At 42.3% G+C, this 17518-nt stretch overlaps 1 protein-coding gene across 42 annotated transcripts in view; it reads right to left on the minus strand.

Moving 5' to 3' along the window:
* The window catches only part of ANK3 (ankyrin 3), a 407765-nt gene that overhangs the window by 137284 nt on the left and 252963 nt on the right, over nucleotides 1-17518 (minus strand). For all 42 annotated transcript variants that reach the window (XM_083502214.1, XM_083502260.1, XM_083502218.1 and 39 more), the window contains one exon: nucleotides 1034-1135. In XM_083502214.1, the coding sequence (XP_083358340.1) occupies nucleotides 1034-1135 (102 nt within the window). The remainder of the gene's footprint in view (nucleotides 1-1033; nucleotides 1136-17518) is intronic.

A 17518-nucleotide genomic window follows, 5' to 3' on the forward strand; every position in this document is an offset into this window, starting at 1 on the left:
GCTATCTTGTAGTAGGAACACGCTACAAATCGATTCTAACAAGCATCCTTTGGACAATATAATTACAACCATCTCTTTTTTGCACAGTAGGATGTGCTCTGATGCTGCTGTATTAAGCAAGAGCCAGACTTCAGCTAGACTTACCATATTTTTCGCCCTATAGGACGCACCGTCCCATAAGGCGCACCTAGTTTTTTTTGGGGGGGGAAATAAAGGGGAAAAAATTATTTCCCCCCCAGGCGCGGAGTCTGGGTGCGCTGGGCTCAGCGCACCCAGCCTTCGGCATGCAGGCAACTCTCCGCAAGCCGCGGGAGCCCAGCGCCGGGCTCCCACGCCTTGCGGAGAGCCGCGCAAAGTCTGGGCACGCTGAGCTCAGCACTCCCAGCCTTCGGCATGCAGGCAACTCTCTGCAAGCCGTGGGAGCCCGGCGTGGGCTCGCACAGCTTACGGAGATCTGCGCAAAGCCTGGAGAGCGAGAGGGGTCGGTGCGCACCAACCCCTCTCGCTCTCCAGGCTTCAGCGAAAGCCTGCATTCGCCCCATAGGACGCACACACATTTCCCTTTCATTTTTGGAGGGGAAAAAGTGTGTCCTATGGGGCGAAAAATACGGTACTTCCTTGAATGTTAGGGCTTTTTCTTTCATGAAATCAGAACTTGCAAAGCTGTACTCATATGTGCAGTTCCTCAGTTACATGAGAGTTAAGCCCCAGTGGACTTAGTAGGTCTTACTTCTAAAGTAGACATGAACAGAATAGCACCATTGACTTATCTCACTTTGTTTTTTCCTTTCTACTTCCATCCTTTATCCCTTCTGTTCTGCATATATTAGTTCATGAGCCATTTTGGCAGGAACCTATTTACACTTTGTACAGTGCTTATGTAAGTTGAAAGAATAATTATGATGATGTAATGATCCACATAGTTCCATTTGTCTAAACTTTAGGACTATACCAAATGACAGCTGAAGTAGGTGCAAATGTAAACGAGTAAGAATTTAAACCAAAACACTTGTTAATCAAATACTTATACAACCTGATTGCAGATGTTGATGTCCACTCCACTTTTTAAGTAGTCAAGAGCCTTTTCTAAGTTGCCTGCCCGGGCAGCTCGTAGGTAACTTGCATTGGTGTCAGACTGCAAGAGAAGAAAAAGAGGAAATAAGACGTTTAAAATCCTGAACACAAGGCACAAACTAAGTGAAGCTGACATATCAATTGCACTTTGTGCTTTGTAACTGGAAAAATTCACACACTGAACCAAAATAATCTACATTCTGCATGAGGATAATTCACATTCGCCAATTCAATAATATATTTTATTTACAATTTTTTTTTCTTAAGCCAGTATTTTTTAATAATTAAAAAATCCCGCCTTGTCAGAAGGCATCAGTATAGATCCAATCCAGCCCAATTGCTTGCATATATATAACAAGTTTTATTATTATTAACTGCTCAGCTTGCTATCTACGTGAAATACTTTTGTTATATAAAAGTCTGTGATATAGAATTGTGCATACTCTATAAATTGTACACACTCCAGCCTTAGTACTGGCATTCTGATGGACTCCATCTCCCATCAGTCCCAGACAGCATAACCAACATCTAGAGATGATGGAAATTGCAGTCCACCAACATCTGAAAAAGGCACCAGTTTGGCTATTCCTTCTCTAGAGAAGAAATCTACCGAAACAGTCTGTGTGGCTTGAGGTCACAGCATGCCTTAATGTGTGGACATGGAAAGGTTAGGTATGCATATCTGCATTAGTCTGAGAAAATAAAGAGTGAACAAGCGTGATTAAGGTAGCCTGGGTATGAAAAGGGATGGCTAAGGATTCCACTGCAAATGGACGATAATGCAAAATTCCCTCTGTACCCTTGTTAGCTCAGAAATGGAAGCACTTGGAGTGAAAGCAATCAGCATGAGTTCTTAGTGGATTTTTTGAAAGTCCATAAATTATGTACAATTAACTATGCATCTTGGTAAACATGCAGTGCAATATAACTTAAAAAATATATATTCATATTTACTAGTTATCTCCTCTCTGCTCCCTGTAGATTTGTAAAAGGCTCATTCCTTTCCCAATTCAATTTCCCCCAGAACAGCAGCCCTCAAAACACTCACACATTTACACAAAGTAAGATGACACTGTAAAATTAAATACCATTTTTAAAAAATCATTTCTCTTAAGACCTGTTCAGGCATTATGCTTGAACAGGAGATATAAACTCATATAGGAGGCACTGGGCTTTGTATGCCAACCTCACCCCACAACACCCCCATATGTACACTGGTCTCTTCCTGACCATCCGATGATGAGCAGGAAAGGTCTGCAGGGGTGCACTATCCACGTTTGCTTGGCTTCAATTCATGTTTAAGTGAACCCATGCAGATAGCCCCCTACAAACCTTCCATACTCAACACTGGAAGGTTAGGGACTATGAGGGAAGAATAGGCATGCATTTCTCCATGCTCCCTATGCCGGCTATTTTCAGATCAGGCACAACACCTGGATACAGCTCTGTGATTGCTTTTAAGCTATAAATCACCTTTGGTTCCTTGACAGAAAGGAGATGTCTTTCGGTGACTTTTGCCCAGTGCCAGCACAATTACCCAGCAATCACTATTATCGCTACACAAGCCACATATGACTAATAGCTATTTGGGGTTTCAGGGCTGGATTTCATGCAGAGACTTTGACATCACAGGTTCCCCCTGCTGGGAAAGAACTACAAGCAAAAACAATTTGGCTGATTGTGAAGCTGGCCTCTCACTTCTAGACTTCTCAAGTAGCCAACTGCTCCCTCATAAGACTCTATTCTATCAAGTAACCATTACCAGGGGTCTAAAAAGCACGTGAGCTCTAGATTCTGCTGCCGAGGCACCTGCCACATTCTGGCAGCTTCTGTCCACAAGCTATCAGGTTTTGTGCAGTGGTGCCCCCAGCTTCCCCCACTCCCAAAAAAATCCTCCCTGGCTCCTAACCTTTCTCTCCAAGTATTATTCTAGCTCTGACTCTGCCATGCAATATTCCTCCAGATTCTGCCCTGGCTTGAATAATCTGGATGTCCTTTCTTTCCAATGGTGGCTGCTGCCCATTGGCAGGTAGGGAGGTCAGCAGTAGGTGGTGCTAGAGGCAGTGACAGGCAGAGCCAACGAGTTCTAGCTCTGTCCCCATCCTGCTGAATACTAGCAGGGCAACACTGAGACTTAGGAAGAGGAAGCTGGTGGCCAGGAACGCCTCCAGGACTGGCTATATTGAATAAATTTATTACGGTCATAGACCAGAAGAAAAGAAAAAAAACATAAAAGGCAGCAATAATTTACAAGGGAATGATGGTGTCAATTAAAAGTTGTAAAATTATACATAAAAACAATACACATACACACACACACACACACACACACACACACACACACATATACATACTCATATATGCACTACAGTATATGTATGGGCTTAAAAAAAGGGGGGGGCTTATCCAGGGGTCAGATCTTTTACTTTTTTACAGCTAATGCCCTCCGCTTGATCGCGGCCGCAGAAAACTTGGCCACTTTCAGTGTTACTTCTGGGTTTTTATCTCCTAGTAGGATTTTCAGCCGCTGAGATTCAGATCGACCTGGAAATTTCTGAACGATAGGGGAGATAAACAGTAACCTGATATCCCCGTAAAGGTCGCAGTGTAACAGCACATGTGAAGCCGTTTCCACCTCCTTCAGACCACATGGGCAAACTCGTTCAGCATAGGGTGTGCCCTCGTATCTGCCCTTTAGTAAGGCAGATGGCAATACATCAAATCTGGTAAGGGTAAACGCCCGCCTATATTTTGCGATTTGTAGGTCCAGCAAATATGGGGTTAGATTGAACCCTTTTCCATAATCTTGGATAGCTGGATATTTATCTATCTTGCTCATATGGTCCTGAAGCTCTACATCTCCTATTCGCTGGCTCACCATCATTTTAGCCTTTTCAAAGCCTGAGGCTATGAGTTCTTGTGGGGAAAGCCCCAGGCCCCTCAATTTTTCATAAAGCGACAATCTCCATTTAGACTGGAACGGGTCTAGTAGAGTCAATGGAGCCACTCCCACTGGGAAAAATATGAGTTTTAGCCAGAAGTGAATCTTCAGGATCCATATCCTGGCATTAATAGGGAGTTGGCCTACCTCCAGCCTAATGGCAGTGTTAGAGACACAGGTAGGTAACCCTAGTAGGGAACGATAAAATTTAGTTTGTACAGATTCCAGGGACTTGAGTTTTTGACAATTAAATATCTGGGTGCCATACATCAATTGTGGAAGTATTTTTGCAACAAAGACCTGGGAGGCAGCAGGAACATATTGACCTCCTTTTCTGTAAAAGAATCTTATGATAGCTCTGGAAGATCTTTGCGCATTTACAATGGAGTTCTTAATCTGATGGCACCAAGATCCCTTCTCATCAAAAATTATTCCAAGATATCTAAAAGATGTTACTTGCTCAATAGGTTGGTTATTAATTTTCCATTTATGTCGGAGTTTTCTCTTGGAGAACACCATAATTTTTGATTTAGTGTAATTTATTATTAGGTGTTCAGCTTCGCAATACTCTGTAAGAGCTCGTAAAAGTTTTCTTAGACCCACACAAGAGAAGGAAATAAGTGCCGCATCATCTGCGTACAAAAGGACCGGGATTGGTGTATTATTTAGATTTGGGGAATGAGTACTTGCTTCCTCCATCTTTCCGACTAAGGAGTTTATATTGAAGTTAAAAAGAATAGGGGCAAGAACACAGCCTTGCTTGACACCATGGGAACTTTGGATTTCCTTTGATAGGTTCCCATAACGGTCGCATCTAACACGGATCCGAGTATTTTCATGTAGTCTACGGATAAGAAGCAAAAGACGTCTATCGATGTTTGTGACATTTAGTTTTTCCCAAAGTCTGTGCCGGGGTATCGAGTCGAAGGCTGATTTGAAATCTATAAAGGCTACATAGAGAGAGCCTCCTTTCTTTGAGGTGTATTTCTCCACTAGATGTTGCAATACCAATCCTTGGTCTAGAGTTGATCTATGTGCCCTGAAACCAGCCTGGGCTTCCTTTAGGATGTGCTCCTGTTCCAGCCAGTCCGCAAACTTTTCACGTAAGTGAGTTGCATAAAGTTTGCTGATGATGCTTAAGAGACTGATTGGTCTGTAATTGGCTGGATCAAGTTTACAGCCTTTCTTGAATATGGGAACGATGATTGCCAATCCCCAGTCCTCTGGTATTATTGCTGTTTGATCTATGCTGGTGAAAAGGGTGGCAAGGACTGGGGCCCACCAGTCAATATTGGCTTTGAGAAGTTCAGGAGAGATGTTATCTGCTCCCGGGGCTTTTCTGTGTTTGAGTGCCTGAATAAGCCTCCTAATCTCCGCGACCGACACCGGAGGCCACTCATCACCTGCCGCACACTGTATTAGTGGCTGTGTCAAAGGCAGAGCTGAATATGAAGATTGGAAAAATGCCTCCCAAGTCCCTGCAGGTATAGTATACTCCACTTCTGAGGAAGTAGGTCGCACTCCATTTGCTACCAGTCTCCAGAAGGTGGCCGAATCTCTCTCTCTGGATGCATCTATTAGGCATTTCCATTCTCTTTTCTGTGCCAGGAGTTTTTTGTTTTTGATCAAAATTTTATAATTTCGTTTATCTTCAAACCAGCCCGTGGGGAGTTGGGGTAAATTGGCAGATCTATAATTCTTGTATTTTTTCAGTAAATTTAGCTTCATATCCTGACATTCTTGATCAAACCAGGGTTTGGAGTTTTTATATACTGAGGATTGCCAACTTGGCCTGTTCCTTTTTTCCTTCAGGGAATCTTGAAGGAGTAAAATTAACTCCTGAAATAAATTTATCTTTAATTCATGGCTTGAGGAAGTTATAAGGTTTTCTCTCTTAGTGAGGAATTCCTTTGAGCATAGCCTACTTGAAATTTCCTTATGCAGTTCATCTGTCCATCTAATGCGTGAATATCTGAGCTCCAAAGCTGTAGGGCTCGAATGCTCGATTTTTTCAGCGCAGGATAAATCCTTTCCCGCAGCTACGAGTGCACTTAATGGCAGATGGTCACTGTCTAAGCGCTCCTCCACTTTGCATTCCAGAACTTTGTTTTGAAGATCATACGACATGATTATATAATCAATTGTGGAGGCGCCATTGTTAGATATAAATGTGAATTCTCCGACCTTCTCCCCCTCTGTACGGCCATTTAGTATAACCAAGTCCAACTTATTGACCAAGTGTAGTAGGCATAAGCCGGCATAATTGCAGCCTTTATCCTTTGAGATTCTAGCTGGTATTGGGTGGGTTTCCTCTAAAATGGGGACTGTTTCACGGAAATGGGCACACAAAGCCTCATCAGATTGTCCAGTTCTGGCATTTAGGTCGCCTGCCACCACTACAGAGGCATCAGGAAATTGATTTAGTAGTTTGTCAAGATACTGTTCTAACTGAGCCCAAGTATTTCTTATCAATCTTTTCTCTCTTTGTGGGGGTAGGTATACATTAATCAGCAGCCAGCTGTGGGTTCTCCACTGTACTTGCACAGCTGTGGCCAGATGGTCTAGTGGGTCTAGTTTTTTAAATGTGGCCCTTAGCCTTGTTGAGATTAAAGTAACTAACCCACCTTTAACTCGCCCCCCTCTAGTACTTAAAAGACCTGGGAGGGAGAACGCAGAAAAACCATTTAACTCCACTTCACTTGTGCTCCAGGTCTCCTGGAGAAACGCAATGTCATGTCTCTGGATATATTTAGCAAAAGATTGGTCAGAAACCCTCTTTTGCCAACCTGCAATATTCCAAGTTAGCAAGGCAAGGTTGCACGTTGTCTTGCCAAAAATTGATCTTAGTCAATTTGCCTTTGAAAGATTTTTTGGGCCTATCTTTTTATCTGTTGGTTGGATTTCATTCATTTTGGCAATGTCCATAGATGTATTATCGCCCAGGTACTCAATGGAATCAGTTGAAGGGTGCAGCGTGCTAACATTAGTGATCAGTACTCCTTTTTTTGGCGAATCTACCTTGAGGTGTTCTATTTGACTGATACCAAGTTCATCCTCATCCAGGTATCTCATGCTGGTCCAAGAGCGCGTTGTGGTTGTCATAGGGATGGTTTCCTTCTTAGATGGTGGATTGTTGCTGTCCCTTACGCACTGTGTTAGACCTGTTGCTGTCAGGTTTATCTCTGCAGCTGCAGAGGTATTATAAGGGTAGTCTTTCGTGGTTGCCATAGGGATGGTTTCCTTCTTAGATGGTAGATTGTTGCTGTCCCTTACGCACTGTGTTAGATCTGTTGTTAACAGGTTTATCTCCGCAATTGTAGAGGTATTATAAGAGTAATCTTTCATGGGGTCTGTCTTGGCTTTTTCAGAGAGGTTCTCTTTCTTCAATTGGTCCGTTGCCGGTTCTTTCTCTCTTACTTTTTCCTGAGCATTCATCTCTGTTAACTTATTTCTAAGGGTCTCCAATCTTCTCAAGATCTCAGATTGGGCAAAGAAAGGCAACAATCCAAACTGATTTATTAATGCCTTTTCTTCTGGGTAGAAGTTATCCATCCCCTCATTAGGCAATCTCATCTCCTGTCTTAGTTTCAAGGGCCCTTGCTCAGTATGTTCCAGTTTGTCTTTTGAGTGTCCTCTCTCCTCCTTTGGTTTACAAGTAAATCTTATCTCAGCTGTCGTAAACTCATCAGGGAACAATTTCAAACATGTGCTGTTTTCGAAAAATCTTGTTACCGTTATCCTTTTCTTTGACAGCAGATGTCTTGATCTATATATATATTTAGCCAAGTTTTGATCTTTGAAGGAGGCAATCACTCGCAGAGAATATCCATTGTAGAATATGAAATCTACTGAGGTAATGTCATTTAATTTTATTTTCCCTGGCAGCATATCATCTAAAATATTCACAAAATGCACCGAGCGTTCTTCCTGTGTAAGGAAGCCCTTTGGCTTCGGGTAGTTAAGAAAAGCTAACTTCCTATCTGCCAGCATCAGTTTCCATCCTTTATCCTGGGGCAAGTCTTGCCCTGCTACTGGCTCATCTTGAAATCTGCCATAATCAATAGTATGGGGTGAGTCTTCTTTAATATTTATGGATCCTTGGGGTTTCAGCATAGAGCACCCGGGTAGTGATTCCGTTTCCTCACTCGTTTTGTTAGGCAGCAATGATGTTTCTTTCAAAGACTTCAGCTGGATCTTTTTTCCTGGATCCACACTGTTGTTCTCTCTGCTGCCATGTATAGCAGGTTTGTTAGAGTTTGTTTTTGATTTTGTTGGAATCAGCTTATATAGTCTTTTCCAGCATACTTTGCATGCACGTCGGTTTGTAACAGATTTCCTTGCAGTTTTTATGTTCTTACTTTTCTTTTTAGTTTCAGCTTTCTTCTTATGGGATCTCTTACTAATGCCTCGCTTCTTTTGATTTACTTCGATAGGAAATTCAGTTTTAGGGACAGATACATACAGCCCTATGTCCTTTCCTTGGTGTAAATGATTTTCCGCTGCTGATCCTTGTGTGCACTTGCTGGTTGCTGGTTGCTTTGTATATTCTGGCTCTTGAGGGGTGGTTTGTGGATCAACACCAAGAGGTTCTGAGCCTTTAGCTTGGAGGGGATAATTTTCCACTAATGTCAGGAGCAGCCCATTTGTTATTGTTAAGTATTTTTTCATAGCTGCCAGATCCAGATTTATAGAAAGCAGCCAGTCCTGAGGATAGCAGTCATTGTTTTCCGTCTGGGAGCCCATAGATGAAGTCTGGGGTTTCTGGGAGTTTCGGGTTTCTTCCTGTAACTCTGAAGATAATATCTCAGCCAAGACTATTTCATGGGCCAGGCTCATTGTATTTCTATTTTGGTTGTTATTCTCCGTGTCCTGTATTCCTCTAGAGAAAGTTGAGTGATCTTGAGCAGCAGAGGGAAAAAGAAGAGCCTCATCCTGCTTCAACTCAACCATCTCAGCCATCTTTTGCTCATTTCCATTTCCATTCTCGTTGTCCCTTGTGTGTAAAAAGTATTGCGTGATTTTACTCTGTTTCTCATAACACTCCTGGAACAATGGACTTGTCACTATCCCCAGGTCCCTACGTTTCTTTCTAGTAAGTACCATTTGTAAATCTTTGTCCACCCAGCTATGGGCTAAAGTCCAAAATGAGGCAAGATTTGGGATAGCTGTTTGTAATTTGTAATTTGATAGCTTATAGTTCAGAGCGTAACACGGAGTTGGCAATAAATCAGCTGTCACCCGTTTTCCTTATTGTCGGTCAGACTTGAGGGGGCGGCATCGCGGGGAGCAAAACCCTCCGGACATCAAGATAACAAGGTAACAAGGTAGCAAAGGAGCTCTTTTTTTTTTAGAAGCAACAAGCTAAAAGGCCTATTAAACTACTTAAAAAACTCTGGAGGAGTTAAAATATATTATAAAGGGAGTTTCAAAGGTTGGCTCGGTGTCGAGCCTGTTTAAAAAGCAGATTTAGAACTTGCCTCAGATAACCTCCAGAACTCTGCTGCTAGTTCGGCGGCCATCTTCTTCAGGGCCGGCTATATGTAAGGAGGGAGGCAAGTAGGGGCTGGCTGATGGGGCAATGACTCATTTACCCAAATTAACCAGCATCCTTCACTCAACCACATGCTGTCCCCACCCAAAGTGGCCCTTATTTCTGAAATTGCAAAATGAGCAACCTGAATCACTCCCAACACTTGCTAACTGCTGTGAACAATGCATGTTATCACAGGAGGCAGGTAATGCTGAAGCTCTTTCAAACAAGCAGGCACATGGGCATGTATATAAAAAGCTAGCATTTTATCAGGATTATCAAGGATCTCAGGGACCTTTTTCTGTCGCAGTGTTAACAAGTTGCCGGTTTGGCATAGTCAGCAGGTGGGTAAAAAAAAAAAATCTCCATCAGCAGTTTTCAGCAGTTTCTGGCCAAAGAGGGGAGGGATGGTTCAGGGAGAGGAATGCTGTTGATAAAACCCACTCCTCAGAGATAGTGGGATCAAAACTAAATATAAAACAGAGACTTAACAGGGGCAGCCTTTCAAAGTCATTGCATTTTTACCCCTCCACTGCTTGTGGAGTTTTTGGCAAGTCCAACTTTTCAAACAACCCTGATGTGAGAAGCCATCACAATTACCTCAGCCATGTAACTAATAAGGGCACAACATCCCTAACAAGTTGGCTCCCCCTAGTTAAAGTCTGAATTTATTTGCCCTGTTTTTTAAAAGGTCGCCTTGCCCTTGTGTAATGGTTACCAGCTTCCCACTTGTGTGTTGCTTTTACTTTGAATAAAAGACACACACATACACACACCCTGCCACCGCCACCACTGCCGCCATGACATTTTCAAGTGCAGGAGTTTTAAAATTAAAGGTTGTGGCACGGAGTGTGGGAAGTTCGATGGGGATTCTTGGCTTTTTCACTGAGTGCATTGCTAACATTTCTTTCTCATTAGGAACAAATGATTAAAATAGAAACAAAAACAAAAAGAGGGAGTCTTGGCTTTTGATTTTGTAAGGTTGCATACATACTTTCTAAGAAAGGGGTGGGCATCATGGGCCTTCCAGACATTTTGGACTACAACTCTCATCAGCCCCAGAAAGCATGGTCGGTGGACAGGGATTATTGGAATTGTAGTCCACAACACCTGGAAGGTCCTATTTCGGCTAAGCCCTGTTCTGTGAAGTAAGTCTCACGGAAGTTAGTGGACTTACCTCTGAGTAAGCATGCATAGGATTATGCTGCACACAAGTTTTGTCATGGTTATCAAGTTATCACTTGCAGAAACCTCATTGAAACATGAAATCAAACTATTGTACTCTTGGATAATTCATTTCTGCACATTTCAGTAGGTCTCCTGAACAACAAGTTCATGCTGGACTGTGGCCAACGCCTTTCAATCTTCTGATGTTTGGAAACCCTTAAGGCTGAACACCCAAGGCAAAACGTGTTTGTTCCATGTTGTCCCACAGGGCTACCATATTTATTCATTCGTTCATTCATTCATACATACATACACACATACCTCTGAATTATAAATTCAAGATTATGCAGCAACTTGTGGTTCAAGCTCTCAGGCCCTGGCAGCATTAAAACATTTATTTACTGATAAGAGTCTCATATCTTCCAACCTTTCTCCAATGAAAATAGATGTGTCCCATTCAATAACAACAACAATAACTATTATAGTCACTGTTATTATATTTATACTTCAGCTACTCTGTGTGGCTTCCAACATATATAAAAACATAATAAAACTTCCCTATACAGGGCTGCCTTCAGATGACTCCATACCCTCCAACATTTCTCTGATGAAAATAGGGACGTCCTAAGGAAAAGCAGGACATTCTGGGGTCAAATCAGGAACCGGGACAGCTTCTGTAAATCTGGGACTGTCCCTGGAAAAAGAGACACTTGGAGGATCTGGAGTCTTCCATCATTAACTGGTATGCTTTCGACAGCAGGGGGAACACAGTACCCAAGGATGCTCATCTATCATGCCCTGTTGCCCCAGGACCAGGATGCACATGAGATGCACATGACCATCAAGAGACAAAAACTGCCCTTACTAACAGCCTAATGGTAAAGCACATGTGGGAAGGGGGCAAAAACGGCTGTCCAGTGCCAGTTACCTGGCTGCTGGACTATTTCCTTGCTTGCTTCCCATGCCTGCTGGTGCAGCTTGTTCTTGTCCTGCTCTGTTTTGATGTAGCCCACCTCCTGCTCTCAGACTTCTACCTCCATCTTGGATCTTTTGCCCGCAATATGAATTTCACAACAGCCTGCTTCCTCTGCCATTACTAACCAAGAGCTGCTGCCATTTCTTGGAGCCATATTCCACAAAGGTCCAGAAACCAAGCACTTGATCCTTTGTGATTAGTTATCAATGCTTTGATTTTTACAGCTCTTCCCAGGTGGCTCATAAGACTTCTTATAAACTGGAGATTGCATTATTTGAGTTGGGGGTTGGGGAATAACATACATTGAAAGTAAAGTTCACCTAGAAAATGAAGGTGGAAGTCAGCAGTGTAAAATCCCAAAGAGAGAGATTCTCTCTCTCAAGTGGATAATTATTCTTGGCATGCTGTTATAGCCTTTTTGCACGTTCTGTGATTTTCAAATTGTTTGAATGGTTGCTCCCATACAGACAGAACACCTTAGGTTGCTATTAGAGCAGTTTTTCAGAGGAAATAAAACACAACACCCTTTCTTTTCAAGTGTCAACATTTCTAAGTGGTCAATTGTGTTCTTTTAATTGCCACTGTACAAAGAAAAGGAAAATGGGTGTCTTCTGACCAGTCAAATATCAAGCAAATAATGGGGCTGGGACACTGATCAAAACTGGCTGCACTGTAGATGTTCAACGTTGCCTTTCCCTGAAACTGCAGCTTTCAATGTGCTTAGCCTTGCTTAACCATGCATTGAATATGATCTCATATTCCCTTTTTACATTAATTATGGAGTTCCTGTAGCTGCAGTGCAGATAATGGCAAATTGGAAATGGTCAGAGAAGAAGCCACAGTCTGTATGGTATGCGCACACATAAGGTAACTTCTGGTTTATCACTGCACCTTTTTCACATCTAATAATGATTGGTATAAGCTCAAGATTTTCTTTACTTAATTCAGATACAGCATAAACATTCCAGCTGTGGTTTTTTTTTATATATAGTGTGTTTTCAGGGGACAGCCCAAGACATTTTGCTGCCTGAGGCAGAAGATAAGTTGGCACTTCTCCTTTCCATCACCTGAAAGCCAGCCAGACTGGCAACTGAATCTTGGTTCAGTGTTGGACAGAATCCTATGGTGCACCTGAGGTGAGCAGGAGAGCTTACAAAGTGCATAGAGGATGCAGCTCCAACAGTTTATTGTTACTGTGCACGTCTCAGCATTTGCCACCCGAGGTAGCTGCTTCAATCTGCCTAATGGTGGGGTCTGGCTATGTGTAAACATGCAAAGTAAAACGCCAATAGTTCAACTCTGATTAAGCACATGGAGAAATTGGCTTCTGTACATAGAAGGGAGGGCAACCTATGTTGCCCCCTGCCTCTGGTAGCAAAATTTCTTGGACTAACCCACCCACCCACCCACCCACACGGGTATGTGTGTGGTTATCTTGTGTTTAGTGTGACATACATGGGGACACTGTTATCCTGTGAGAGGTTAGATAGCTAATTGGATTTTTTAAAAAATAGTTGTATTTTATGCTATTGTAATAAAGCTTGATTCATTTTTATATAACAATATTTATATGCTGCTGAATAATGTCCAAGGTGACCCAGTGAACTGACAAGGGATTTGAGCTCAACTCTCCCTGTCTAAAGCAAATATCCTTCATCTCATACACCACATAGCTTTCAAACTTCCTCAGAGAATCCTCTCCACAGCTGTTTGCCTGTTTGGGAACCTTCTGAGAATCACCTCCCCCCACATTTGGGGGTGTGAGAGGTGCACCTGAAGGTTGACTCTAGGGCTCAGTATTCACCATACCTTTAAAGATCATCCAAAGTACATTCATTCTCTCAAAGTGCTGTGGTTTGTTAAGGGTTGCCGGGAACCGTTACGTATGTGAGGGGTAAACTGCAGCATCCAGAATTCTCTGAGAGAAAGAATGTGCTTCGTCTGTAGGGCCTCTGTTGCCTTATGCAAACTGAATGTGACGTACACACAAAATGCCACCGAAGCAGAGGAGAATTGGAAAGTGGCATTTAAAGAGTATTTGGGGGAAACGTATCTGAGATTATGGATCTTCTCACTGAGATCCACATGCCAAGCTCTGCAGGACACCCAGAGTTTATTTATTTTTTAAAAAATTATATACCCTTTGATTCTTTTTTTTAAAAAAACCAAACACCTTCAAAGGGTTCCTGGGAATACAGTAGGAAAACTATGGTCCTACACCACTACAAAAACAGTATTTATACCATTTTCATGTTATTTTGAATGTTTTTGTAGTATTTAACATTACTGTCATAGCATGGGTTTATTAAAAGAGCATTAGGTTGTTGTTTGGCTTCCCTACGCCACCATAAACATTTGTTGTGCAGAGAAACCTCTACTGGGTTCTCATTGTTCTTGAACAGAACACATTCTGGCTTGTCTCCCAACAGAAGGATACGAACATTTTTCATGGAATGAGGGTAGCAACCCTCTTTTGAAGTGATGAACTTCTGTTTGAAGTCTATCCTGGTCTTGCTATGTACAGCATGGAAGAAATCTTTGTACACAAAAGCTGTAGATTATGTACATTCTCAACAGAGAAGAAACTAACCCAAATGTAGCACAGCCAAAACCAGAAAGGGTCTGCTAAACGCACAGCAGAATGAGCTGATAGAAGGGACTGTACCACTTTCTCCACTTGTAGAGTCTGATACCACTTGAAAACAAACGAAATACAAACAAAACAGCTCTCTATAAACAAGCGCATGGACTAACACTTTCCTTGTTGTGCTTGTTTTCTGTTTAGTTGAGAGTTTTAATGTAGAGAAGCATTCAAAAATGTGATCCTTCTCTCACAGATTGAAGTGGTGCAGTCCAGGTTGCGGGTTTGAGCCCCACGATGCATTGCAGGGGGTTGGACTGGATGACCCTTGTGGTCCATTCCAACTCTACACTTCTTTGATCCTATGACCACCTTGGGTGGCAGGATCCACAGGGGCAGCAGATAGTAGGCGCTGCTAGTCTCTTTTCAGCTTTGTTCCCAACGTAGATCTTTATATCCCTCCCTTGTTCCTGATGCAGATCTTCACTCACCCCTAGCAGGGCGGAGGCACTGTTTTGTGGTTTACCTCAGGTGCCAAAATGTCTTGGGTCAGCCCTACTTGGAAGAGCACATTGCCTCTGTCTCCTTCAGCAGATTTATGCCCCCAACTTTAGGCTCTCTCTTTTTTTTGTCTCAGATCTTGCCACATTTGTCACTCAGCGAAAATAAAAATGTAAATTATCTTCTTTAGTGAGCTATTTTGACAAAGGGCAATCAAGCTCGACACAGGATTCCCATCTACCAATTGATCCAAGATTATACGTCTTGACAAACTTTCTTGGTAGCAAATGGATTTGGCTTTCCAAATGCTGAAGAGAACTGGCTAGGCTGGCCTCCTACCCCATCTGGTATATAATGGAGTGTTCTAGAACAGACTTGAATGGGATGTACTACTGGACAGAAGCAAAACAATCCACACCCCTTTAGCTCCTCCTGGGAACAAAACCCAAGGCGACAACTTGAAAACAAGAAAAGTAGAAACCTATCAAGATGCTGGGGGAATGTGTAGAACAGAATTAAACATAATATTTGATCCCTGCTAGAGGCAAGCAAATTGGGGTGGAGGCAGGCAGAGCAGTTGCCCAGAATTAATTTACTTTCTTTTGGGGGCAAAGCCTTGAAACTCCTCCAGATGTTTTGGACAACAGTTCCCATGAAACCCACTCAGTGGGCACACAGGGGCTGATGGGAATTGCAGTTCCAAACATCTGGAAGGCACCATGCTGCTTTTTCTGGACAAATTTTGTAACCCAGAGTGTTGTCTTTTCTATCCTGAAATGAACTAAAAAAGAAAAATGACATCAATAACATCAAAATGTTGGAAACCTAAAACTGAGAGCAGGTGTTTGCATGTGTGTGTGTGTGTGTGTGTGTGTGTGTGTGTGTGTGTGTTATAGATTAACATTTTGAGGTAGTTGGATCATTGCAGTCCTATATTTGGGAGGCAGTAAGTGGAATCCTTATTTTCCTGAATTTGTTGAAACTCTTATACTGTGTTGATTATTTTATTTAAAAGATTTATAAACTGCAACTCACCTCCTAAGGTAGCTTGCATACAATATTAAAATGTAAAGCTAATTACAAAAGCCATCATACCGTGCTAAAAAATATAAAAAGTCATAAAACCAGCCATAACACAGAGGCTAATAAAACCAGCTTAATAAAACAAATTCAAAACCATTCTCACCATCTGCTGACTCATTCACTGGGAGGTACAAAAGAAAAAACCGAAAACTGAAATAAGAGGCAGAGGATTTTATTACTAACATTTTACCTCCATAGTCTGTTATTCAACCTGGCCATTGCTATATGATTTCATTTCTACAGCAGAGACCCTGATAATTCTTTTTGCACGGAACAGTTAACTATAAAACGACATTAAAATACTGTTTTCTGATGACACAATTACTGTTACTTTTGGGAGGTCCTTAAATTTCTTGCCAGTTTGTATATACCCTGTGCTGTTTGAACAGATTTTTGTTTCCCCTTTAAAAAAACAAACAAACTGAAAACCAACCTTGTTGGGCAGGGACACGTTAATATAAAATAGACGTGACTTTAATCCTTTTCTTTCCAAATAAAATTTCAAAAAAAAATGTGCCAAAATTACTTAAAATCTAATCCATACACTGCCTTGGTGCTGCTTCTCAGGTCTCATGCCACATCAACAACATTTTAACTCAGAAACCACACCTAGCAGGTACATGCCATTGCTTTCCATGTCGCACCGGCAATCTTTGAATCAAAGAACCATCTCGTTTTGGGAACTGTGTGCGCTGCTTTTGTTTCTCTAACTATTAGAGTTTTAGTTGAGATGATGCTCAGCACACCTTCCTCCACTTATTATTATTATTATTATTATTATTATTATTATTATTATTATTATTATTTGCAGAGAAGATAAATTAACACAACATATCCAAGTTGGTAGCTGTGTGTAGGTAGCAGTACAATCTAATATTTGAGGAACTTAAATATGATCAACTGTTGCCTCCCCACCCTTGCCCATCTTCAGCTGGGAAACAAATATGGAATGATAAAAGGAGGTTGACCTTTTATTTGGTCTTGTCGCTTTGTGAAACCACGAGTCAATATGTGTTTCTTCTTAGGCTGAGTCAGATTAACAGTGGGAAGGGGCTAAACTGTCGTGTAATCACCAAATCAAGCTACAGTGGTACCTCGGGTTACATACGCTTCAGGTTACATACGCTTCAGGTTACAGACTCCGCTAACCAAGAAATAGTGCTTCAGGTTAAGAATTTTGCTTCAGGATGAGAACAGAAATTGTGCTCCGGCGGTGCGGCAGCAGCAGGAGGCCCCATTAGTTAAAGTGGTGCTTCAGGTTAAGAACAGTTTCAGGTTAAGTACAGACCTCCGGAATGAATTAAGTACTTAACCCGAGGTACCACTGTATAGTTTTGATTCATATCCATTTTTGAAGTTAATATGCTTTAAGAACAGCTTTGTAAGAGGAAAAGGTGGCCACCCTGTGCAATATTTACTAGACTTCTGGGGGCTGCCAGAGAAGGGGCGGAGAGTTCTGCCTCTTCTGCCACAGCCTACTGAACTTCCATAATGGTGCAAGAGGACACAAAAAGCGCTCAATCAGTGGCGGAGCTTCATGCTCTGGCACCGGGGGGAGGGCGGAGAGCAGGCGGGGGCAGGGCTGGCGCGTGTCCCGGGGGTGTGGCACACCGCCCACAGGGGCGCGGCAGGCACCCTGGGGTGTGGCATGCCACCTGCGCGGGC

Source organism: Podarcis liolepis (genome assembly GCF_965112155.1).
Source record: "Podarcis liolepis genome assembly, chromosome: 5".
Classification (NCBI taxonomy): Eukaryota; Metazoa; Chordata; class Lepidosauria; order Squamata; family Lacertidae; genus Podarcis; species Podarcis liolepis.